This window comes from Corythoichthys intestinalis, chromosome 18 (assembly GCF_030265065.1).
Source record: "Corythoichthys intestinalis isolate RoL2023-P3 chromosome 18, ASM3026506v1, whole genome shotgun sequence".
Taxonomy (NCBI): Eukaryota; Metazoa; Chordata; class Actinopteri; order Syngnathiformes; family Syngnathidae; genus Corythoichthys; species Corythoichthys intestinalis.
In genome coordinates, this window is record NC_080412.1 from 8,452,172 (window position 1) to 8,478,104 (window position 25,933).

At 38.9% G+C, this 25,933-nt stretch overlaps 1 protein-coding gene across 3 annotated transcripts in view; it reads left to right on the forward strand.

The window, feature by feature from the left end:
* Positions 1-24,733, forward strand: part of nova1 (NOVA alternative splicing regulator 1) — a 96,747-nt gene extending 72,014 nt beyond the window's left edge. For all 3 annotated transcript variants that reach the window (XM_057820355.1, XM_057820356.1, XM_057820357.1), the window contains one exon: positions 214-24,733. In XM_057820355.1, coding sequence (XP_057676338.1) covers positions 214-1,233 — 1,020 coding nt within the window. In that variant the 3' untranslated portion in view covers positions 1,234-24,733. The remainder of the gene's footprint in view (positions 1-213) is intronic.
* Positions 24,734-25,933: the final 1,200 nt, after the last annotated feature.

Here is a 25,933-nt window from a genome sequence, read left to right on the forward strand (position 1 = left end):
TGTGGTTATTTATACCTCCAGTTTTTCATAGCAAGACAAGAGCCCTGTGACAGCTGTAGCTTAAACCACACGGATTAACAAATTGCTAAGTAAAGCGGTCGCTGGCATCACTCCGAATCTGTCAGAGCGTCCCTTTTTCTGTTAATGTTGTTCAAAGGTTCTTTTCATTTACTGCTTCTATACACTGTACATGATTTATATATTTTTCTGCAGGCCAAACTGATTGTGCCCAACAGCACAGCTGGGCTGATTATTGGCAAGGGAGGAGCCACCGTCAAAGCGGTGATGGAGCAGTCCGGGGCATGGGTGCAGCTCTCGCAGAAGCCGGAGGGCATCAACCTGCAGGAGCGAGTGGTAACAATCAGCGGTGAGCCTGAACAGAACCGTAAGGCGGTGGAAATCATAGTACAGAAAATCCAGGAGGACCCTCAGAGCAGCAGCTGCCTCAACATCAGTTATTCCAACGTCTCCGGCCCAGTTGCTAACTCCAACCCCACCGGATCGCCCTATGCTAACACGGCCGAGGTGTTGCCGAATGCAGCTGCGGCAGCTGCTACTGCCTCCAGCCTTCTGGGCCAGGCCGGCTTGACAGGAATGGGTGCCTTCCCCACTGCCATGTCTAGCTTCTCCGGCAATGACCTCCTGGCCATCACATCAGCCCTCAACACACTGGCCAGCTACGGCTACAATACCAACACCCTGGGCCTGGGCCTTAACCCCGCAGCGGCCTCCGGTGTGCTCGCTGCAGTAGCAGCTAGCGCTAACCCGGCAGCCGCCGCTGCAGCTAACCTCCTAGCCTCCTACGCTAGCGATGCTTCCAGCAGCGCTGGCCACCCTGCGACAGGGCTCGGTGGCTTCTCCCTGGGTTCTCTCGCAGCCGCTACAGGTGCTTCCAATGGTTACCTAAACGCTTCATCCCCACTGATGGCCTCCTCCCTATTAGCAACAGAGAAGCTAGCAGACGGAGCCAAGGACGTGGTGGAAATCGCCGTACCTGAGAATCTGGTCGGCGCAATTTTGGGAAAAGGAGGAAAAACGCTGGTAGAGTACCAGGAGCTAACAGGGGCCCGCATCCAGATCTCCAAAAAGGGAGAGTTCATTCCCGGTACTCGGAACCGTAAAGTCACCATAACAGGGTCGCCAGCAGCTACACAAGCAGCGCAGTATCTGATCAGCCAGCGGATCACTTATGAGCAGGGCGTACGTGCTACCAACCCGCAAAAAGTGGGTTAAAAGGAAAGAGAGAAGGTAGGAAGGAAAGAAAGGATGAGGACAGAGCTAGAGTGGAATTCTGGAAGGGTCACAATGAGGAAGAAAGGGAAATGTCCAAATATATGTTTTAATATTTCAGAATCAAATGAGAGGATCAAAAAGGAGGAGGAGGGGGAGACACCGAAGACAAGTGTGTGTGATATTTGAATGTGTTTTAGGACCGACGCGTCCTAATGTTTTTTAAAAGTTTGTGTCCAGTCCTTTCTGATGATGGAGATCAGAGTAAGCTGAACTGGTCCACTGCCAAGCTGCAGATAAAGGGTGAGGCATATAGTTTCACCTTCCTCTAAAACCTCATTGCTGATTTACTTTTTGTTGGTTTGTTTGTTTTTAACCTCGGTTCAATGGTTTCGATGTCAGTTGCAGACCTCAGCTCCCGGTGAGTTGGGCGTGTCCAGTGATGTTCCGGTTTCACAAATCTTTCTCTTTGTATACAATGCAGAAGGCCCTGTTATAGGGGAGTTGTTTTTACAACAAGCACCTGAGGCCACCTCAGTTTACGGGAAGCAAATAATTTACTTATGTTGACATTTGTTGAAATCTTCTACTTGTAATTGAAATTTCTAAATTTGGGTATTTTATATTTTTTAGCCATTATTTATGAATATTCTGATTCAATTCTAAATCGATTCTTTAAACCTGCCAGTGCAGGTTGATCTGAATGTAAAAAAAAAAAACAAAAAAAAAAGGATTTGCCTATTGATATTTTTTATTTACAGGGATCAAATGTTTTGCAGTGAAAGAAATGTAAAAGTGAAGCCCGGTCTGAACTTCACAGTTGCAGTGTGAGTGTATAGTTCAGGGGCTCAATAATCCATGTGAGAGGATAGAGGAGACACACAGGAATGTATAAATATATATTTAACGTGAAAACATATAATGCTCCCACAAATGCACAAACATTGAAATATATCCAGTCATGGCAACAAAACACCCTAAAATATATTCTTGTTAACCCTTTATTGGTGCTACAGGATTAGATATATTTACTGTCCCCATTATGTCATTCAAATCTCCTACTCCCACTTGGCTGAATTTGGTTTCGGCCTAAAAATTTACCTGACGACAGTTTGCCTTATTGTCATATATTCATATCCCTATAACTACCAGAATTGCGCTCAAACACACATCTGTGCAAAGGGAACAAAGCACTAAAAGAGCATTTTATAATAAACCCTGTTTGAATCAATATCTGCCAACAAACAAACTATTGCCTTTACATCAAGGGTAACCAAATATTCTTCAGAGGCATCCTCTAATAAAAGGGAAATCGAGTGACACTTGAAAAGAAGGCTTGGTCACAGCTTCCGTGTGAGCCATCCTTCCCAATTAGCATCAAGACAAAAAATATTCTTAGTTCTTTTTATCGATCCCAAAAACACATGACTCATCAACTTTGGGAAGAGTATTTAATAAAACATCACATAGATATTTTGTCTTTCACCAATGATAGTTAATCTCAAGCAGGGAGGCCAACTATTTAGAGCATTTCTAAGCACTCAAAGCGTACCTTGGCCTCCCTCAGTGCTGCTATCCATTGTGTTCATCCCGAGTACTCTTGGTCTCTAAAGACTGCACTGTGAGACATTAAGAACACAATGTGAGGCTGGTCTGTCACCTCTGGGATGTGTATGTATAATTTCATGTGCACATCTTTGTCACACAGACTAGACCTGACAAATACTGAGGGACATCTCCATAAACGCATTTATCTTTCAATGTCTCATGACGTTTGCCAGCACGGCACACTACTCTTAAATTAGAGGATGTGGTCTGATCAGCAAACTTTTCTCCCAATTATATCTGACATCTTCCAATAGTCCCTATCTACTGTGAGGGTTGTAAACAGTGCTGATTCATAGACTTCATAATGATATTGACGGGGCGCCGGGCCGATTGATAGGGGGCCTGCATTGTTGGCGTGGCCGTCAAAGCTGACCGAGTGGAATCACAGACAAAGAGCTTTTTTTCATTGAAAATACTTGTGAATAAATGCTTAAGTCCCAGAATTCTGGATAGATATGGACGCAAAACAGCCTCGATTCCTGGTTAAGACCCAAAAAAAAAAAGTGCTGTTAGCATCTAGTATTTTACGTAAATATGCGGAAGTACAGTGCTAGTCTGCTAGTCAATGTGGTGGCCGTCATATGTAAACAGAGCTTTTCCGGTGAAAATTCTTATGAATAATGTTTAAATCCTTGAATTATAGATACGGACGCAAAACAGTCTCAATTCTTGATTAAAAGCAAAAAGGTTAGCATTTATTTTACGTAAATATGTCCAAGTACGATGCTAATCTGTTAGTTGAAGGAATCTGACCTTTTAGCCAGTTTGCCAGAATCGCGCCAGCCGAACCGCTGGACCCACTTTGGCGCAGCTCCAACCACCTGGGCCGGCGGAACCCCGACAACTCGGCCAAAAGGCCAAACTCCGCGCGTTTACTTTTAGCCTTAACGCCTTGTACTGACTCCCATTTTGAAAGCTGTAAAATGGCTTAGAAGCACAAGTTGACAATTTATTCAGCTCGACAGCGATCAAACAGTAAAGCAAACAGAAAACAGACTCAGGCGGGAGCCAAGGTCACCATATCACACGTCAACAAAAGGTTCCAGAGAAAAATGACAACCATTAGTTAAACATTCAGTCTTTTGAAGGCTCTCGCAGGGTGGTCTGTGGATGGAAGAAGTGTGTGTTTAGGATAATCTATCGCAGTTTGAGCTGTTTAGTTCGTGTGTCATCATTGCTGGGTCATGGTTAATTAGGCAACTGAGGTGGGAGGTTGGGCCTGCCTTGACATTATATTATATTATTATTATTATATTTTAAACTATGGTTAAATGTCTTTTTTATTGGATCGAGTTTGTTAGAATAATGCAAACAGTTAGACTGTGCCTACGAGAAAACAGTCAATGTGGCGGCCGCCCAATGTAAACAGAGCTTTTCCAGTAAAAATTATTGCGAATAAATGCTTAAATCCCTGAATTCTCTATAGATATGGACACAAAACAGTCTTGATTCTTGGTTAAAAGCAAAAAAAAATTGTGCAGGTAGCTTTTATTTTACGTAAATACGTCGAAGTACGATGCTAGTCTGTTAGACAATGTGGCGGCAGCCTAACAACAAAGAGCTTTTTACGTTGAAATTCTTGTGAAAAAACGAAAAATATAATAATTACCTTGAATCCTTGAACAAATCACTCCTGAGACAATCCTTCCTGTTTGAATGCAGTACAGCTTTCGTACTTTTTCAACCTAAATCCAGTGTTGGATCGCTGCATGTGTCGGTGCTACCGACTGCGAATAACTGAAGCGGATTGTGGGATGGCCCCCTACTTGAAGGCGTGGCGCAATGAAGGTCGAATCTGACCTGTCAATATCATTATGAAGTCTACAGTATGGCTGATTAGTATCAAGCCAATTTGAACCATTTACTGTATTTTACGGACTATTACACGCACCAGCCAAAAAATGTCAGATTTTATCATAGACCAAGAAAAATTATTGTATGTACAGTGGGGAGAACAAGTATTTGATACACAGTCAATGGGAAAATCCATTGGCAGTGTATCAAATACTTAAAATACTTAATAAAAATAAAATGGACAATAGCAGGCAAATTATGCCGCTGTTAACGTCACGTAACGTAAGTTATTTAGTTAACTATAGTCTAAACTATGGTGGGCAGCAATTGTCAGGCAGTTTGCAAATTCGAAACGCTTTGCAAAAGAAAAATACAACAACACAGTCACACAAAAAGAGCAAAATTACCACAGCGGAAGCTTACGACGGTAGATACTCTTTTGGTTGTGCTTGGTGTTGTCGTTAGCCTTTCAGAAGTAGTCATTCTGTAGAGATCGTTATATGAGGTAGGCACTTGGACAAAAAAAAAAAAAAAATCTTTTTGTCACATTTTTTTCTTTGCATTCTACAGAGCTCACAGGACCATTGATGGTCCTTTTTATTTCATTCAAAAATTCCAAATTGAACTGAAGTTGGAGGGGAAAATGTGAAAGATTATTTGGCCCATTGACACAATGATAAAGCTCGTTGATTTTTGTGATCCAAATTAGGATCAACGTTTTAAATCGGGGAAAAGCAGAAAAGGAAGGACTATAAAGAGTACAGTACTGTAACATGTTTGGAACTTTTGTTCAACTAAAAAACTTTTTTTTTTCCCGGTTCCGGATCGGGACTCTGTGTTGGCAGATTCTCAAAATTAGGTGACTCGGACTCAGGTGCAAAAATATGCGATTGGGACATCACTAGTGGAGGTACTTCCATTGTTAGCCATAAATCGGATTTACAACGGAAGTTAGCACATACGCCTGACTTGCTAATGTTAACGGATGACCAATTCTGAAAAGCATAAGGTATACATAGTCACTAAGGTTCTTAACGCAGGTCTTGATGCACAAATCTGATTTTTTCGTGTTTTTCCAACTCGAGTGAGGTATTAACTTGACGGTCCGAACGGGACAGGTTGCATAAAAGTGGACCATTTCAAATCCGATCCACGTCACATTTTTCCAGAAAGTGGCTGCGGTCTGAACTGTCAAGTCTCCCAAATCGGAATACATTCAGCAATTACGTCAGCAAACAGCGAGAGAGCATAATGTACAGATTAGCATTAGTGCCTAGCTTGAACTCGACTTTTAGGGAATAGGCGGGCTTGACAACAGTCATTAAAAAAAATCGGGGGAAAAAAGGATAAGCCTGAGAATGCTCGGGTTTCTTTCTGTGCGCCAAATGAGCAATAATGAGAGTCGGTGCAAAATGACTGTATGTTTTCTATCAATCCATATAAATTTTGAATAGCAGACCAAACGGATTATTTATGTCTTTTATTTGTGTCCGCTTTTTGGGAATCAAAATATGATCACCCTAGAATGATGTAGAGCCAGCATGTGTCAACATGTGTAGTCATTTGTTTTAATACTTCTGCGCATGCTGGTCAGTTTTCTCAGCGCGACTGCAAATTAATGCGTATGCGCAAGACTTGAACGGGCTCAATGGAAAAAGGTAGTCTGAATGGGCACGGCAAAAAAATTAGATAAGACAAAAAATCTGAATTGTGCATTAAGACCTGCGTTATGAACCTAGCAAAGAGCTCCTTTCACAAACATATCCCGCTAAATTCCCTTGTAAAGTGACGCGGGGTTTACTCACGTCATTGCTTTCACGCACGTTGAGATATCCCAGAAATGACGCGGGTTGGACACTTTCACAGACTGGCGCTCTCTGTGCGGGGAGGGCTGATGGCGCGATTTTATAACCCGGACATTACGTGATTTTTGGTCGACATCGGCTGTCACAATATTGCTCCAATGGTGTTTTGTTACAGAGACTGTTTTGGGAGCGTTCCCAACATCCTACCTGAAGCCAATTCAACCTCATCAACACTGTATTTAAGCCCAGGCGATCCAAAAGCAGGGTGCCGAGATACTACCTTGCTGGGCGCCATTCGACATCTTGTACTCTCGAATTCCGTGCATTTGCTAGCTTGTTCATCTGCCGCCCTTGTCTTGAATTCTCCTACGTTATGCTGGTATTTGAGTATATTTGGTGTGTTTATCGGCTCTTTGCCTACCGCTTAGGCTAGTATTATTGATCCCTGTCGACCAACTGTCACGGACCCATTGTGTTATTCCCCCTTTTCTGCGATCGCGTATATTTTTGTTTGTATTTAATGAACCCTTAAACGCATCCCTCCGTTGTTTTGTGCTTTGAGGTACAACCTTGCATCCGCAATTACGTACTCTAACATCGGCAACAATATAAACCACACATTTCCAAAGATGGACGATGTACTCTCTTCCTCGGCTCTGCGATCCAGTGCAATTTAATTTCGTTATATTTTCAGTGCTATGTCGATATTTGCGATGTTTACCGCTTTTCGTGTTACTGCGAAGATATTTACGTCGTAAACCATCGTGCTGTGACCCGGGAATTTAACGCTTGCTTTTACATACGCCTCGTTCCGGGAAAGTCCCAGACATTATACTAAGACGCGACCTGTTAAATGTTCACATAATCTCCGTGTCAGTCGACCCGGGAATTTGCTTTCACATACAACTGTTCCACAGGTAAATCCCGCGATTTTCCCGGTGTTTCGGAGTGTGTGAAAGGGGCTTAAGAGGTATCTATCAAAGTGTATCTACAGTGATACCTATGCTTTTGTTGTCAATCTGCTTCTGTTCTGGTCATGCTGCGTTGGTATTGTGACTACTGGTGTTCTTGTTTTATTTTTGGTTTGTTTTGCAAAATGTTTAGAATGTGCAAATTGCCTGACACTTCACCTGACTAAGTCAAGAGCCCTGCCAAATGTTTAAAAAAAAAAAAAAATTAGGTTGCATTTATAGTCCGGAAAATACGGTTTGGGGAATATATTTAACCCAGTCTTTTGTGCCTCCACTTTTCTTGATAATTCCTAGCATTTCTTAAAACCAGTGGATTTTCTCTGTGAACATTTTCCGTGGCTATTACCACAGTGGGCCTCTAATCGTAGATGCCCGCAAAGTCCTCCATTCCCAATCTGGCTACTTGTGAAGTACATGTCATTTAGAACATTGTACTGCCCAATGTTTTAGCATATAATAAAATACAAGCACAAAACAAGGGGGTTTCTCAATGCAACTGGACTGCTTGATAGCAGGGAGCTATTCTTCAAACCTCTGATCAAAACAGTGCCAAATACTGTATCTCTGCACCTCATTAACTTTCCTCTTTCTCTCCACATCTTATTCCCCCTTTGCATGTCGCCGTTTGTCGTCATTCTTAGCTTTCACCTGTGACCTAATAGCTCTCTGTGGTTGTTTCCTCCTGTACAGTACACTGTGCTCTCTCCCCCTCTTTCTCCTTTCTCCTGTCTTGTCTTCTCATAAGCGGTGTCGGGTGTGCTGCTGGTGGGAGTTATGCACTAGGTCGAAAGGGTACGAAACTATTTTGCCAGGCCGCAGAGTTCACAAGGCTAAAAAAAATGCACAGAAAACACCTGCCTCCAAAACTGTGACACCCACTACTAGACCAACCAGCAATTTTAACTCAATTCAGACTATAAATGAGAAGAAATAGGATTTGGGAGAGAAAAAAAAAGGACTTTTTATTTTTTTTTCCCAGATGAAAGCAGATATTGGTTGAGCATTCATGATTATTCATATGTCGGCTGAACAAGCGGAGCTCATGTCACAGCCTCGTAAACAAAGCGAACGGAATGCTTAAGTTAAACGAAAGTACGTCGGGAACTCGTTTGTGACCTCAAGCTAAAACAATGACATCCTTTATGCATATCCTCTTATCTGAAAATGACTAGAATTCATTTCTGTGGAATACAATATGTCATGTCATATGATCTATATGTACTTTATTGTAGCTATTCTAGTTTGTAGTCTAAATGCAGTCCAGCGTTGTCAATACAATGTGAACTATGTTATACTCGTGTGGATGATGGGAGTGCCAACTAAGCCTGATTAAGATTAGCTTTGCGATTTGTTTGTGCATTATGATGACTCATCCAACCGGTGGTGTCCATATTTCTGTCACTGACGATTTAGTTTGACAGTAAGAAAATGTAAAGAATATTGGAAGCAATATAGTAGCATGTTGTCCTGTTTTTGTGTTTTATGTCTGTTGTATGAACCTTTGAAGTTACTAAAATTTTGAATGAATAGGTTTACATGTACTTTTTGTAAGTTATGAAGATGCTGCTATTTGATAAGTAAACTATACAAAAATATTTTAGTTGAAAAGATGTCTGGTCAGTCGATTAGAGGCGCGCTCCTGAAAAAAACGGGAGCGCACGACGAGGTGTATAGAGTACTATCGATAAGATAACACAAGTAATAATAGACTCCATAGTACAACCTGTGCCAAACTAGACCTCCGCAGCTTCTGAATTTGTAGATGTGCGATCAATTGTTAGATATCAATAACTTGTTTAGAAGTGCTGATCAAGTGCCAACCAAACACTGTCTTTTAAGTTAAGAAAAGATAATCAATGACATTATGTAAGAAAACAAAGGACAAGAAACTGTCTGTGCATCGTTTTATCCCATAGGTACATAGAATAAGAGTAAAAGATTGTGATTTTTATGGATCCATGTTGTTTTACACTCCATGCATCCCTTGCGTGTTTGTTTGACCTGTGGCTTAAGTACTGCTGTTTTTTCACAATGTCTCTCTCTCTCTCTATTGGCCAGCATGGACTAAGCATAACATGTTATAAGCATTCATAACATAGCCATTAACAATCAAAAATGTGTTTGTGGAGTTAGGTGTTATCTTTTTGCACGTCTTCTAATGCATGGTATCAAAGAAAAATTTTGGGGGTAAGGAAAAAAAAAAAAAAGCGACAAAAATTTTCGCGAGGCCACTCGTACGTAAACATTCGCGACACTGCATGCGGTCAAAATGTAGAGCACTTAAGTTGACTCGCCTCATGTTTATGAACTTGTGTTTTAATGTCGTGAGTTGGAAAGGAGTTTATTATCGTCATGTTGGCCCAGAAACACAGCACTCATATCTCAGATTAAAGTTGATATCTCAAGTTTTGTCTCGTAAGAACACGTTTCGACGAGGAAACTCGCAAAATGTGAAAATGTAATTGGCTCCTCGTTTTGTCGGGTTTTAAGGAGATCAGACATATTTACGTTACAAACAGGTTGAACCTCATTGAACCTAGTTTTTATGATTTTTCTTAATCACAGCTTGAAAGACTACTTCTAATCTATGAATGTACCCATATTTCTCTTTTTATTTTATCGGTCTATAATGTAAAAATCAGGGCAGGAATGTCACAAACATGTAGAGTTAATATCTATGTCAGATTTCAGCTATAGTCAGGTAGGCCTTTCGCGGCCATTGTCATGAACCAAGCTACGTCCAACCCGATTTCCAATTCACTGTTATCACGATCTTGTTTAGTGTTGCATAACTGCACTTTACTGAGAATTGGTTCATAATAGGTGTGAAACGAAGCAAACCATGTCGATTTAGTTTTTTTCTTTGAATTCCGATGTAATTTGTATTTATTAATCCTGTTGGGTGAATGACGGAAAGGGCTGGAGTCTCCGACAAAGAGTAGAGAAGCGGCGCGTGTTTCTTCTCTCAAAAGCATTGTCCTTCACATTCCCTTCAGCAGAAGTTTGTGTCAATCACTGAGTGCTTTTGTGCGAGACCACGAGGAATCTATGGTTTGTCTTTTTCTATGTATCTTTGTTGACCGTGTCTCCAAAATTGAAACGAGCCAATTTTCTCTGGGGGCTGAAGGCACTAAGGGATGCCTTTTGATAATGCTAGTCAAGTCGGAGAGGCGTAATCAGCACCAGCAAAACGATGATTTTCTCCACCACCTCAACACGACAAAACTAACGGAGGAAATCAATTCGACGTAGAATGCTGAGGGCCGAGTTACGTGATTGATCTTTATGTGTCGTTCTCTTAGGCTTCCAGCCCTCATTACTGTACTGCATTTATTGCTCCATCTGAATGCCAAATGGATTATACTGTATCATTCCAAAAGCATATTCACTCCACATGTGTCCTGGACATTCGTTGGCCTTCATGGAGCCCTTTCACGAGAAGGCTAGGACTGGTTAACACTACAGACTGGCTAAGGCTGCTCTCCCCCAACCCTTAGAACCTCATCGACCTGCGCCTCACTGTCAAACAGCCTTCACGATACCACTGTTTGTGTTTCAGTTCAACGAGCAACCGATACTGTGTTCGCCCTTTAAACCGCTTCAAAATATTTCGGACAACTTTCATCTGAGAAAAGAAGATTCTAGCCATTTGTTTTTTTTGTCTTGGAGCCTCTTAACCTCCCATGAACTTGGTTGACTTCTTTATCCCCCCAAGAACTCATGTATTTGTTGGATACGTTTCACCCATGTTTACTGTCAAACAGCTCAAATTTTTCTTTTCTGGTTCTCTGGCCATTGAGCAGAGTTGAAAACTTGCTTAAGTGTACACAGAAGGGAGCATGCCAGTACATTGCAACAATTTTATGCATTGTAAATGTTTTTTTTTTTTTTTTTTTTTTTTTTTTTAACTTGAGTTTACCTCTCTGTTACATCTCAGAGAAAAAAAATGGACTGACAGCATACATGTTAATAATTCAAATTAAAGTGATAGACAGCACCCAGTATAAATGACCTTCAAGCTAAAGACTTGCATGAATTGTACATTTCTTAGACCACTGAAAATGGAATTAAACACAAAAAATGACAGCAATCAGTCAGTCAGGCTCGTACAGCACAAACGCTGATACAGGTAAAAAGTAGCTAAGACAATAAGCACACACACAATTTAGTTTCTGTACCTGTTCAATCTTTCGCTGTCTTTCCTCTTTCTCAGTCTGAGACTAAGCCTGCTAAACTTCCTGAGTCCATTAAAGCTCGTTTCATCAAGAGCAGCGCACAGCACACAATATGTGACTAGTAGTCGGGACAATCGCAGATACTCCGGCTAAAATATTACTTGCATTTAAAAATGTCTGACATAAGCCGCTTTCCAACTGTAGGAACCCGGGTACCTCGACATACGATCACATGGGCATACGATCCTTTCGACATACAACGTAAAATTTGACTCGTCATTTGCCTCGACATATGACGACATGTTTGAATTGCGATGATTTATGACAGCGTCGCAAGTTCGTTGTTTTCTCGCAAGGTGGACGCACGGAGAATTTTCTGTGAGAGAACTGGCTAGACCGGTGTTTTTCAACTGGTGTGCCATGCCACACTAGTGTGCCATGAGAGATCGTCAGGTGTGCCGTGAGAAATTATCCAATGTCGCATTTATATATGGCGGAAAACACTCAGGTGACTTGAAGTTCCGCTCTGAGACCCCCAATTTGGCTAAATTTCAAAATTGTCCTACATGTATGTGTGATACTTCATTGGAAAGCTTAAAATCTCAATTTTCTGGGGGAAGAAAAATTTTGAACAGGAGGGCATTTAAAAAAAAAAAAAAAAGTTTTTTTAAACAGCAAAACCCTATCTGGAGGTGAGCGCATGCGAGAGCAAAATTACAGACGCCATGACTTTAACGAGATAGTATCGCGTACTTCCCCTGTTTCGATTCAAAAACTTCATCTAGCATGTATCACTGAGTGTCAACACATAGCTGTGAATGGCCACAGCTGGATTTTTGGGGGATTTTATGGGTGAAACACTGTAATGCAGAAATCGCAGACATCAAGAAGTGGTCGAGATTATCTTTTGCATGTATATTTAAATGTTTTTTTTCCCCAGTTTTTCTTTGGAACAATTATTTATCATCTAAAATATCAGAGAAAATGCGACAGTAACAAAAAAAAAATTCAATTAAGCGATAGTTATGAAGTAGAAATCTGAATTTTTTTACAGACACCATTTTTTTCATTTTGACGTCATTTGTTTAAAAGTTTAAAATATGCGAGTGAATAATTTTTTTAAGTTTTTTTTTTTTTTTTTTAACGAAATATTAGGCATCAATTAATGATTCAAAGCTAAAAATGACAGACATTTTGAATAATATAATAAATTCGTTTTATGGCTGAGTTGAAACAAAAGCGGTTACACAACGTCTGTAAACTGGGGGTTCCAGGGTAAAACAGACTAATTAAAAATAGTTCGGGGGCTCTATGCGCCATGAATCTGCTATGGCAGCATAGAGACATATTGTTCTATCAAACACAACAGCTGTTTTGGCTTAAAATACAGCAGTTTCTTTTAAAGAGTGCAAGAGCAGAAACTGCTTTTTCAGTCTTGTCTGTGTTTTCCACCATATATGTTATTATTATTATTCCGATTCATATTTACATTTGTTTTGCTATGTGTAATTGCTATTAGTAATCTTACCTGCAGTATTTATTAAGGATTTAGCATAGGTTTTTAGGTTATGGAACAAATTAATCGAATTATAATGTATTTTTATTGGAAAATCACACTTGTCATATGACCATTTCGACTTAAAAACCAGGTCCTGGAACAAATTAAATTCGTATGTAGATGTACCACTGTACTTATCTCCTATAACTATAGGCCTCTCCAAGGTCCACAAGGCAGTCACAATGGCAATACGCACGCATGCTGGATAGTTTACGTACTCCTACTAGGCTACTACAAAGACGGCGTTCTAGTTCACTTACACTTACACTTAGTGTTCACTAACAGAGTTTTTGTATTGGTAATAAAAGCGCCCGTGTATTATAATGCAAATTCCCACAGCTACATGGTGCAATGACTCACAAACACATTTGAAAACTAAAAGGTCCAATTAGCCTCGGTTTAACACACACTTTTCAAAACACTCAAATAAATTGCACCCGAATATCCAAAAGCGCTCTGCACGGGGCAGCTCAACAGCAACAACAAACAATAATATACAGTGATATAAAAGGTAAGCATGTCTTATCTATTTGAAGACACCAAAGGACAATCATCTTCATTTTCGACATCGAATTGAATTTTAGAAAATATTGCTAGTTTTGTAAAGAAAAAGTTGCTAATTAGTTTTTAATGCCAACAGCGTCTCATTAAACATGACCTGGTAGCAAGCAAGGTGTCAGGTGGTGTTATTAACAACAACAAAAAATATACAGTATATTGCAGAAAAACCCTGATTTGAAGTTCCTCTCTGAGACCCCCAATTTGGCCCAATTTCAAAATTGTCCGATATGCATGTGTGACACCATGATGAGATATTATCGCATACTTATCTTGTTTCTATCCAAAAACTCCATGTAGCATGTATCACCAAGTGTCAAGAGACAGCTGTGAATGGCCACAGTTGGATTTTGGGGGGATTTTATGGGTGAAACATGGTAATATAACAAGGGTTGATGCAGAAATCACAGACATCAAGGAGTGGTCGAGATGTTCTTTTTCATATATTTACCCTTTTAAATGTTTTTTTTTTTTTTTTTTTTCATTTTTTCTTTGTTTGGATCGATTATTTATCATCTAAAATATCAGAGAAAATGCGACGTAACAAAAAAAAAAAAAAATACAATTAAGCGATAGTTATTAGGTAGAGATCAGTTACTTATTTACTTTTTTCATTGTGACGTAATTTGTTTAAAAGTTTAAAATATGCGAGTGAATAATTTATTATTATTTTATAAGTTTTTTTTAACTACATATAAGACCTCAATGATTCTAAGCTTAAAATGACAGATATTTCAAATAATAAATATAATTACTTAGCTTCTTTTTATGGCTAGGTTGAAACAATAGCGGTTGCGCGGTGTCTGTAAACGGGGGTCTTGAGGGTAAAATGGACAAATTAAAAATAGTTCGGAGGCTTCATGTGCCATGAAACTGCTGTGGCAGCATATAGACATATTGTTCTATCAAACACGGCAGTTCTTTTGGCTTAAAATACAGCAGTTTATTTTAAAGATGGGTGTAAGAGCAGAAACTGCTTTTTTCAGACTTGTCTGTTTTTTCCACCACAAATATACGTATATATTTCAACCCCAAAGTTAAATATGCTATTGTTTCAATGTTGAAAGTCCCTACCTCAGAGTAGGAACTAAAATGGTTCTCGGAACTTGAGTTCCTGGTTCCTAGTTCCTATATGTGCGAACAGGCAAAATGACATCATCGTCCCACAAAAGGTTCGAGCAACTGCAGTTAGTTCCTACAGTGCGAAAGCGGCTATAGATATAGGAACTACTGTAAGTACTCAGGTTCCTATCGTCCGAAGCGGCTAATGTCTAGTTCACCGACACCTGTATAATATTTGATTTTATTTACATTTTTTTTTACTATTTCACATCGTAAAAATGAAATTGTGTGTTTTTTTTTTGTTTGTTTTTTTTTATTTAAAAGATCATTTGTTAGGAGGCATATGAAAGGTGATGTCTATCACTTTAAGCCAAGTGATGTATTTTGATTGGAAACACTTGTCTTTCATTTGTCAGAAGGAGAATGTTAGAAAGTCCCCAAGTGTTAATTAGCAACCTTTAAGGGCTTTCAAGACCAGAATCTACTTATCTTTTAAATGGAAAGTCTGATTATATTCACAAACTTAACCACAATGCCTAATAGTGCCATTGTAGAAAATGTGTGAAAGATTTTTATGGCAATTTTTTTGTCAGGATGAGTGCCAAATAATTCTAACTGAGCCAAAAGGCAGCAAGCCGACGTAACGCAATGTTAACTCACGGGAATGGTTAGTGGATCCATTCCTCTTGACAAAGATCACCCTAATTTTAAGACATGAGAGCTCAGGCACCATTGTTATGCTGCCAGTCTGTTTTCGGCTTTTGTCAAAGAAACATCTGAGAAGCAGTATGTTTTCTAGACGAGCAACTGTTTAAGACAAAGACGGCTACTAAGGCGGGAGAGTGGGATGATTTTAAAGTGTCATTCTTTTAGTTTCTTGATTTGAACATTATTCATCAATAGATTTAACGGTAATGACTATTTAATGTAACTGTAGTACTGTGTTTGTAAAAGAAATTCAGTGAGTTGTGTTTTATGACTCGTGGACTACCAGTGAAGTCAGCATTTCAGTGTTAATAATGAATTGTTTTTTAAAGATTATTTTTGCGACGGCAACAAAGTCATTATAAATGTTCATTTTAACATCACTTGTCTTCCGTTTCTTCGTTTTCTCCACCTTGTCTCTTTCGAGTCTGCCGACATGGAACTGCATACAGTACATCCCATGAAAGTCAAATGCTATTGATTTGTTGTGTATCTACAATAATCGGAAGCATTTGGAAACATTACATTTAGTGCAAACTATCCATACTTGGTTATAACAATTAAAAAAACAATTAAATGTCAGCCTGCCAGTGTTGTTTTTGGCAGCCCTTTTTTAATTTTCGTCCTAGTCTTAAGTCTTTTGGACGATAACATTTATTACAATCATATTTTAGTAATCTCAAAATGTGTTTGTCTTTGCCTAGTTTTTGTTGACAAAAACCCGTGACTAATTTCGTCTAATTTTACTTGAAGTTTACAAAAAATGTTTTCGTCTGTAAAGTTAAAAAAAATGACCCCAAAAATAAATAAAGGTTTCCAACTATTTCAAATGAACATTGACAGACGAGCACATATTGTAAAGTCTCCAAGGACAACGCCAACTTGGTGATTATACACACCCAGCAGGAAAACTACATTATTTTCAATTAAATATAGCCACCTCGACGCCATGAACTTTAAGTAGAAATAAGTTATCTGAGAGTTTAGAGGACGCTCGCCGTTAGCATTAGCCTAATGCTAACGTGAATGCTATGCTAACGCTACAAGTTACACTTAGTGTGTGATGATCACTCAGCACAGACCTTTAAAGGCTAAAGCAACATTGGATATTCTCTCTGGTCAAAAAAACAAATTTTACCGTGTGTGCAAGCCTGCATGGAGACTGGAGATGACACACTGGGAGTTGGGAACGGGGGGCGCAGCACGTCACAAGTGACACAACCAGACACTGCTACGATGCAGGAAAACTACGCATAAAATGTCACACATTGTGAACATGTGACGGAAACTGGCAAATTTGCATCTCGTCTCGTCTGGCATTCGTCTCGTTATGTTTTAGTCTCTCAAAACAGGTTTTCCGCTCGTTATCGTCTCATCATCATCACGACTAAAGTGTCCGTTGACTAAATATTTTCGTTATCTTAATCATTGACAAAAACAACACTGCAGCCTGCTATGACTTTGACAACACACTGTCATAACACCCAGAGGATGTGGGACAGAAATAAACAAATACATCTTTAAATAAATACTTAAATATGTTATTAATTCATAAAGTGTCATTAATTCGGCAAATTCATATTAAATTAGGGAGGGGACGGCAACCTTTAACATTCAAAGAGCCATTTCGATTCCGTTTTCCCCAGAAAAGACAACACTGGTGCACTGCATGCACATATTTTCATTTGTATGATTGCATTAGCTTGTATGGAGGACCACATGGGACATAATAAAATATATGAATACATCTTTAAATAAACACCTAAACATGTCATTAATTAATCAAAATTGGAATTAGATGAATGTGTCATTAATTTATTGAAATAAAAGCTCATATAATGACGAGACACTGGCCACGGGGCCGATTAGTAGGGGCCTGCATTGTTGGTGTATCCGTCAAAGCTGACAGAGTGGAATTGCAGACAAAGAACGTTTTCCGTTGAAAATTCTTGTGAATAAATGCTTAAATCTGTGAATCCTTAATAGATGGACGTAAAACAGTTTCAATTCTTGGCTAAAAGCAAAAAAAAATAAAAAAGTCCAGTTAGCATTTATTTTACGTTAATATTGCGTACTATGATGCTACTCAGTAAGCAAATGTAGTGGCCGCCTTCTCAAAACAAAGCTTTTTCTGTTGAAAATTCTTGTGAATACTGTATATGCTTAAATCCCTGAATTCTTTATAGATATGGAAGTAAAACGGTCTCGAATCTTAGGTAAAACCAAAAAAAAAAATGCAGTTAGCATTTTTTTACGTAAATATTGCGAACTATGATGTTAGTCAGTAAGCAAATGTAGCAGCCACCTTATGAAAACAAGCTTTTTCTGTTGAAAATTCATGTGAATAAATGCTTAAATCCCTGAATTCTTTATAGATATCGACGTAAAACAGTCTTGACTCTCATTTAAAACCAAAAATAACGTGCAGTTAGCATTTATTTTGTAAATATTCTGAACTATGATGCTAATACCGTCGCGGCTAATTTCTCAAATGCATTTCTCAAAATGCAATCATGGTACGAAAAATATTATAATTACCTTGAGTCCTCGAACAAATCACTCCTGAGACAATCCTTCCTGTTTGTATGCGGTACAGCTTTCGTACTTTTTCAACCTAAATCTGACGTTAGATCGCTGCGTGCGTGTGTTTGAGAATAACTCCTCATGATGCTTGGTGTGGGCAGGCCCCCTACTTGAAGGCGTGGCATGGTGTGTGACGGAGTGATCTGTCAATATAATTATGAAGTCTAAGGCAGCATAAATTAATTTTATCTGTCTAACTCACCCATCAAAATTAGCCTGATTGATTTCCGAGCACATCAAGAGCATTGCTGCTTGATGCAGAACCAGTAAACAATCTGAAACACTAGGTAGCTCTTACTTTACTCTGGTCAAATAAGTTGAGGACGAGTGACAGCAAGTTTGGCTCATAAATTTATGTGAAGTGATGCAACGAACAGCCGAAATGACGGCAGCAACTTCAATAAACTCTTCTGCTTTGTAGATGACATGTTCTTGGTAAGGTGGTCTCGCTTCCACGTCATCAGCAAGGTATAAAATATCTCTGACCAACTCCCGAGAAAGTTCCACAACCACCATATTTTTTAACATTAAATTGATTAGTATTTTAATGAATTAATAACACTTTTATTTATTTAATTCCCATTTTAATTAACATATTTACTTACAGTATTTATTGCAAGATGTAGAGTATGTTTCATTCTGTCCCATTCTGTCCTGCATTTTATTGTGCATGTGTATATGTGTAAATATATATAACTGTGGTCCATGTTTAACTTGACGAAGGAGTTTAGTCTCATTTTAGTAAACGGTAAAAGTGTTCACATTTTACTGTACACACTTTTATTCACAGGACACGCAGGTCAAGAATTCACCAACTATGTAAAGTCGAGGTTGCCACTCAGAAGGTGTACCCACAAGTCAGCGCCTTTTAAAAGTGAGCCTGACTTGATCTGCCTACTAAAGGATAGTTAGACTTCTTCGTTAAATCTCTCGAGCGGCAGAATAATTGATCAAATATTTATTTATCTAATATAAAACTGAGTCGATTCAGAGGGCTCATGTGGCTCCAGAGTGCCAAAATAAAAAAAAAAACAACAACTAATAATAATTAATATATAAAAAAATATAAAGAGAAATAAATAAAAGAAAATATAAAAGTATATTTGGTTATTGACTTACTTTTTTGCATTGAAAATTCCAAACAAAAAAACAATGGCAATTTTTTTCTTTGCCTTTTTCTATTTCTATTTGGATCGAATGTGAAACTTTTATCAATTAGCGGGGTGCACAATTGAGACCTTGTCACAGAGGGAGTTAGTTGGATCATCTTCAAAATTGGTGAGACTGTTCAGGAGACATAGGAGATCTAGAATTTTCAAAATGGTGCGTTTTCATTCATGGGTCTGACCTGGGCGTGGTGCCAAAGTCGGCCATTTTTTCGGCAAAATGACAAATTCAATAAAAAGGCTAATAGCTCCTTGACACAACGTTCAATCTTTTTCATATCTGGCAGGTATGTGCGGGATCCCACCCTTAACATGAGTGCATTGAAACATTATCCATTAGGCCTAGCACCCCCTAGTGGAAACAGGAAATGCCTTTTTTTTACAAAACAGCCTCCTCCTCCAAGGAAAAAAAATATATTCACCTGAAACCTGCATCAGGGGAGCCATAAGACGTGTTCAGGTGCCTGATGAAAAATACTGAGGTTTGGTTCAAGCAGAAGAGTCCAACAGGAGAAGTGAAAATGACTGAAGCCATTTCGTCTCACCACAAGTTTTGAACAGTCATAAGTTCTACAACATATCTGCGCCAAACATCTCGTGCTTGTTGAGTCATACTCTGAAGGGTCCTGTAGGGGTCATTTGCATCAACCCTATAGCGCCAACTAGTGGCAATAGAAAGTCACTCATTTTTCTAATATATGTCCACTTCTTTTCAGGTTGGTCATTATAGTTTCAAGACCTTTTGAAATACTTATTTTACCGCCCATGTCCACATGTCTCTGTCTGTTGCTGTGACGACCCTTTATTCGCTCATTTTTTGTAGTACTCTCTCCTATAGGGGTTTTTATCTCTTAGGTGTGTGAATGTAAAGAGGCAACTTTCGAGCATTTTAGGTTCTAATGAGATGATTAGAGAGGACGATCAGCCACCACCCTGACCTGCACACTGTCTGAGTTGCGTGACGTCCGAGTTGCGCTAGATTGCGAGGGCCCGTTCAGTCCTGCTTGCAGGCCTAGTTGTCTTTGCTTTTGCTTTAACCAAAGGAATGGTCTGCCAATCAAATGACATTGGGAGGGGCTTTTGAAACAGGAAAGGCTTCGTTATCAACGGGATTAAATTTGATTGTCTTGGTGACGGGGTAGTTGAGGCGACCCATCCAGCCTGTCAGCTGCTCCTCTAAGGCCATGTCTTCACCTAGCAGGGTTTTTTTTAGACCGAGGATCCTGTCCTAATACTTCGGGAAAAAATAATGTCCACACCAGCACGTTTGTAGGAAAAAAAGCTTCCACAGCCAACTGCATTCATTCATTTTTAAGTACATACATGACAATGCGCAAAAAATAATTGTCTATAATACCCCCATCCTTCGCATGTGTTCTTCAATTTGAAGCAATGCAAGAGTTGGTAAATAAATGAAAGCAAAAACGCACCTAATTTACTCCAAATGTAAACATTGGTCTCATGTTTGACGAAGGGACAAAGTTTGTTGCAGTCAGTGACGTTTCCACAGTTAAATCTTCGGTTGTCAGTGTCCACATGATGGCGCCACAAACTCAGAATTCGCACATCTTAACTTTGGACGGAGGTTTTAAGAACCTTTGTTTAAATGTGCGTGGATGATAGGCCAGTATCGTAAAAAAAAGTTTGCCAAATATCCTGCTACGTATAGACGTGCCCAAAGCAGTTGTGAAAAGGATTTTTTCCATATCTCTCCAAATAAATGATGAATCAAAAATCGCACAGCATACAGATTTCCACCCCCCGTCACTCCTTAATGGTAAACTATGATTAATTAGCTATCGACTACTATTCCTGTTTGAAAAGCCCCTCCCAACACCATTTGATTGACAGACAGTTCCTTTCGGTAAACGCAAGGGCAAAGACAATGACAAGTGAAAGAGACAAAGAAAAATTTGCCATTGTTTTTTCCGTTTGTTTTTTTCAATGTCAACAAGTAAAAGTCAATGACAAGAATTGCCATTTTTTTTCTGTTTCTGGTTGTAAATGGGAAAAAAAGCAAAAGTCAATGACAAAATATACTTTTATATTTTCATTTATTTATTCATTTACAGGTAGTCCCCGGGTTCCGACGTACTTGACTTACGCGATTTCGACTTTATGATGCCTGGATTTGCATAAACAGTACCTTATTGTACCTCACAGTGTCTTATTTTTTACATCACTCTTTTAATATGACCTGTTCTGTCTTCACTAAATGTGAAGTTTTTCAGCTTTACAGATATCAAACAAGGCAATTGTGCTTTTTTAAGCTTTTTACTTTCTTCAGTTTTGACAATTTGTAGCACCCTCATGTACACTTATGTTAAAATTGACACGCATTTTAACAAATACTTGACGCAAAACAATTTGTGTTCAAACATGCATGTAGTCTGATCAGTATGTAAATTTAGTAGATTAAATTAGGCTAATTTGCCTAACAAAAGTCGGCTAGCTTAAATTCCACGAATGCTAACATATTTACAATTCTCATAGCAAATCGCACACACGTAACTCCAAAAACTGTTGCTGTAAACTTAATTAAAAATGCATACACAAGCATATATTAGCTGAAGCAACTTACAGCCTTATGTGGGCCAAACCAGAGCGCAGCTGTCCTTTATCCATGTCAGACGATGTCAGTCATATAAGGCGACAGTCCAGCCAGACCCAACACTGCCATCAGAGGGCAGTGTATCCTCCATCATTAAACAAAATGCAATACTTTTGGATAGTTATTTTTGGGGAAATTAGAGTTAATGCCGATTTACGCGGAAATTCGGTTTACCGTATGTTGCTAGCGTAGGAACGGAACTCGTTTGTAACCTGGGGACTACCAGTATTTATGTCTATTCATTTTTGGTATATATTTTCATTTTGGCACTCCTGTGATTCCATAGACTGCGTACACTGAACCGTGATGTCCGCGTCGTGACGGTACGGGACGAATGCAAATACCGTTACACTCTTTGTGCTAACGGGATTGCATGCATGTTGTGCGACACATTTCCACAAATGATAAATAAAATTTGAAATATTAAGTTTATGAAAAGAAATGTTCTGAAAGTTACAAGAGACTAAAATGAAACAAATAGTACATCACAAAAATAAAATTTAATGTTTTTTGTTTTCATTTGAGATTTAATTTATTTGCAGAAACATTTTGCATTTTCATATGTCAGTTATTCAAAATTAAAAGGTTGCGATGTAAAATGTACTTTATTATTTGGAATGACCCATACTGTGTAAATTATACACATAAGATGGTACAGTAACTATAATTAAAAAAAAAAAAAAAGATTAACATAGCAATGAAGCCAACCTTAATTACGAATGAACTGAGGAATTTGATGAAATTGATCCATCCATCTGTTATCTAGGACTTTTTCCTGGTCAGCTTGGCCAGGAACCTGCAACCTCTGCCAGCAAACCTCAGGTGAGAGTCGGAGTACACCTTGCATCAATCATCAAACACAGATACATTTGCATATGTTGAACATTTTAAATTATAAAAACAAATTCTAAATATCTTTCCCTACTTTATTGAAAATGTGATGTTTTCTCTTTCCACATCAATTTATTCACTATGTTCGCTCCAGTCTGAGCTCTGCTGCGAATCCCTGCAGCAACATAAATGTAAGCCCCATTTGATTCCGGCTTTGAGACAAGGTAGCAATGGGGTTGAATGATAAAACTGCGTTGTCAAGGAAACAGGTTGTTCTGAAGACTGCAAATATGTCGCACTGGGATGCTACTACACAATATTTCAACCTGCAGCCTCAATTCGCCTGAAATATTGAAGCGCCCACAAAGTCGTACTGGTAATTGCAGGAATAATGTTTGCATTAATAATTCAAAGATGTTTAATAATCAGTCTATTATTATCAACATGATTGAAAAGCGACACTGCAAATCTCATTCGCAAAAGCAAATCATAGCTTGAGAAAACCTTGAGGTGGGAGAGTGTTGTATTCAAATGATGAATGGGAGGGGGGAGAGGAATGACTGCTTGAGAATAGACACACTCAGGCACCCTTTAACGTGACTCCTGATGTAACCATGGATACCTCTATTTCATGGATGGAGTAATTTTAGCTGGAGTGGGATCTGAAGGATGCGCTGCACTACATACACTATCGTTTCTTAAACAGCAATACTAAAATGCGTAGATTCTAATATTTTATTCACATTACCTTGCAGTAAATTCTATGTACTGTGAGGAGCAGAAGTATTTGCACCCCTTGTGATTTTGCAAGTTCACCCACTAAAAAAATAGAGGTCTGAAATTTCAATTAATCAGTAGATGCATTTCCACTTATAATCTAAAAAAAAAAAAAAAAAACATCCGGAACTCACATTGTATGATTTTTCAATAATTTATTTACTGGGGTTCATGAGTATTTGTATCCCTGAGAAAATCAGTGCTAATATTTAGTGCAGAAGCCTTTGTTTGCAATAACAGAGGTCCAGTGCTTAATTTGTAAATCATAAGGTGACGGAACGCAAAGTACATATGACAGCGCAGGGATGACGAGACGGGCACAGGTCCCAGAACATGTGCAGAAAATGGTGCTGAAAACCACACGCAAATGCCCACTTGCCATGCTGTGGGACTTACAAGCCCCCCAAGTATAAATGTTATGACAACAATTTACAATTATTTAAGATATACTCTGTACAGCACGGGCAATTGCCCACAAAACCACTGGTGGGATTTAAGCCCCTTTCACACACTCTGAAACATCGGGAATCTCGCAGGATTTGACCGTGCAGCATTTGTGTGTGAAAACAATTTCCCGTGTCAACTGACACGGAGATTGCAGGGGTTGCGTCTATGTATCATGTCCGGGACTTGCCCAGGAAGCTGTGTGCTTGAAAGCAGGCATAAATTCCCGGGTCACAGCGCGATGGCTGATGACGTAAATATCATGGCGGGCAGATCGTCACTTCCTCCCAGTAGCAGTGATTGAACTGATTTGTGGATGATGGCGGGAGTTCAAATGTCTGAATTTGTACTACCACAGCTGGAAACAGACCCTGTTTTTTAAAAAAACTTTTTTTTTTTCTTGGGCTTGAATTTCATCTAGAAGACAGAGAGGTATGTCCATGGTATTAAACTTTACAGAGTGGAGATCATTATTATAATCGAGGCGAAATGCTACCACTCACAACTTAAAAATGAGAAACCCCTCAGGCCAAATATTGATCTAGCGATAACGTTAGCTACTTGGTAACTTTATGTCATGTGTTCTGTCAGATTTTTCTCCTGAAGCTTTTGTGTCGACGAATAAGCATTCTTTCACATTCACTTGCATTCTCAATATTATCCAGAGGTGCTAAATAAACAACTTACGTCACAAATATACATGCGCAACATAAATACGACGTAAATACAGTAAATGCTCAACGTTTAGAGAGCAGCGTGCATTTGAGTTGACCGAAGCCGAAGCCTACATGTGTGCGTGAGGACAACTTTCCTTCGTGTGCGTCCGCGGCCAAACGTAAGTATATCTTTTTTTTTTTTTTTTTTTTTTTTTTTATAAACAAAGTTTATGGTGTGGTTATAGTATTGGACTTTAATGGCTGGGGTCTTGACAGGTTAGATTGGTTATATTTTATTCTATTTAGTGACAGGCTAGTAAACAAGTAGGCAGTCAAATGTTAGCAAACTATTTTAATAGTTGTCTTTTTTACTGCATGCTATTGTGTATATATACAGTGGGGAGAACAATTATTTGATACACTGCCAATGGGTTTTCCCATTGATTGTGTATCAAATACTTGTTATCCCCACTGTGATATATATAATACATATTTACAAATCGATTTAGTGCTGCAACGATTAATTGATTAACTCGAGTAATTCGATTAGAAAAAACATTTGAAATAAATTTTGCTGCTTCGAGTATTCATTTAGTTGAAGTGGTGTTGTAATGGTTTGTTTTGAAAGTGTGTGCATTGTTTCTTTCTTATTTGGGTGGATACACTGCCCTCCAGTGAATATAACATAACTCATTTCAGATGGCTGAATCCAGCTGCTCCCTGTTAAGACCGACATAGGTTTTTGTTTGAGCTAATGTTTTTTTCATGCATTCGTAATTTAGTTTATAGGTATATTTTGCCGCTTTTTGTGGTAATATGTGTTTCAATCATTTGTTAAGACCATTGAAAAAAAAAAAAAAAAAAGTAAGCATTTTATAGCATTTAAGCTAGCGGACATTTGTTATATAAGTTAGCCAACAGTTTTTTTGTTGTACTTAGATTCTCATTCGTTTGAGGCTCAGCTCAGGTATTTTAATTTTTTATGTTCCTTATCCGATTACTCGATTATTCGAACTATTTCATCAATTGACGACTAAAATATTAGATAGCTGCAGCCCTAAATCGATTATTAACTTATCTTTGAGAAAGCATAAGTGTCCCAAGGTGACTGTCTTGACATTTAGATGTTTATGTGGTCGACGACAGAGACTTAGCCATAGCGTGCAATTGACGAACCTTCTTTTAGGCTTTGAAGAAGGCAAAAAAAGGGGGCTGGAGGGGGAATACGGTACAAAAACCAAATGCTTCTTATTTTCAACATCGTCATATTGTTATATTGTTTAGCCACAACTGGATTCATTACCTCATCACTATTCATCCTTTACACAGCCGTCGGAAACTGAAATGTCGTTCAATCCAACTGCAGGAGACCTGGAGATCAGGATTTTACGACACTGTG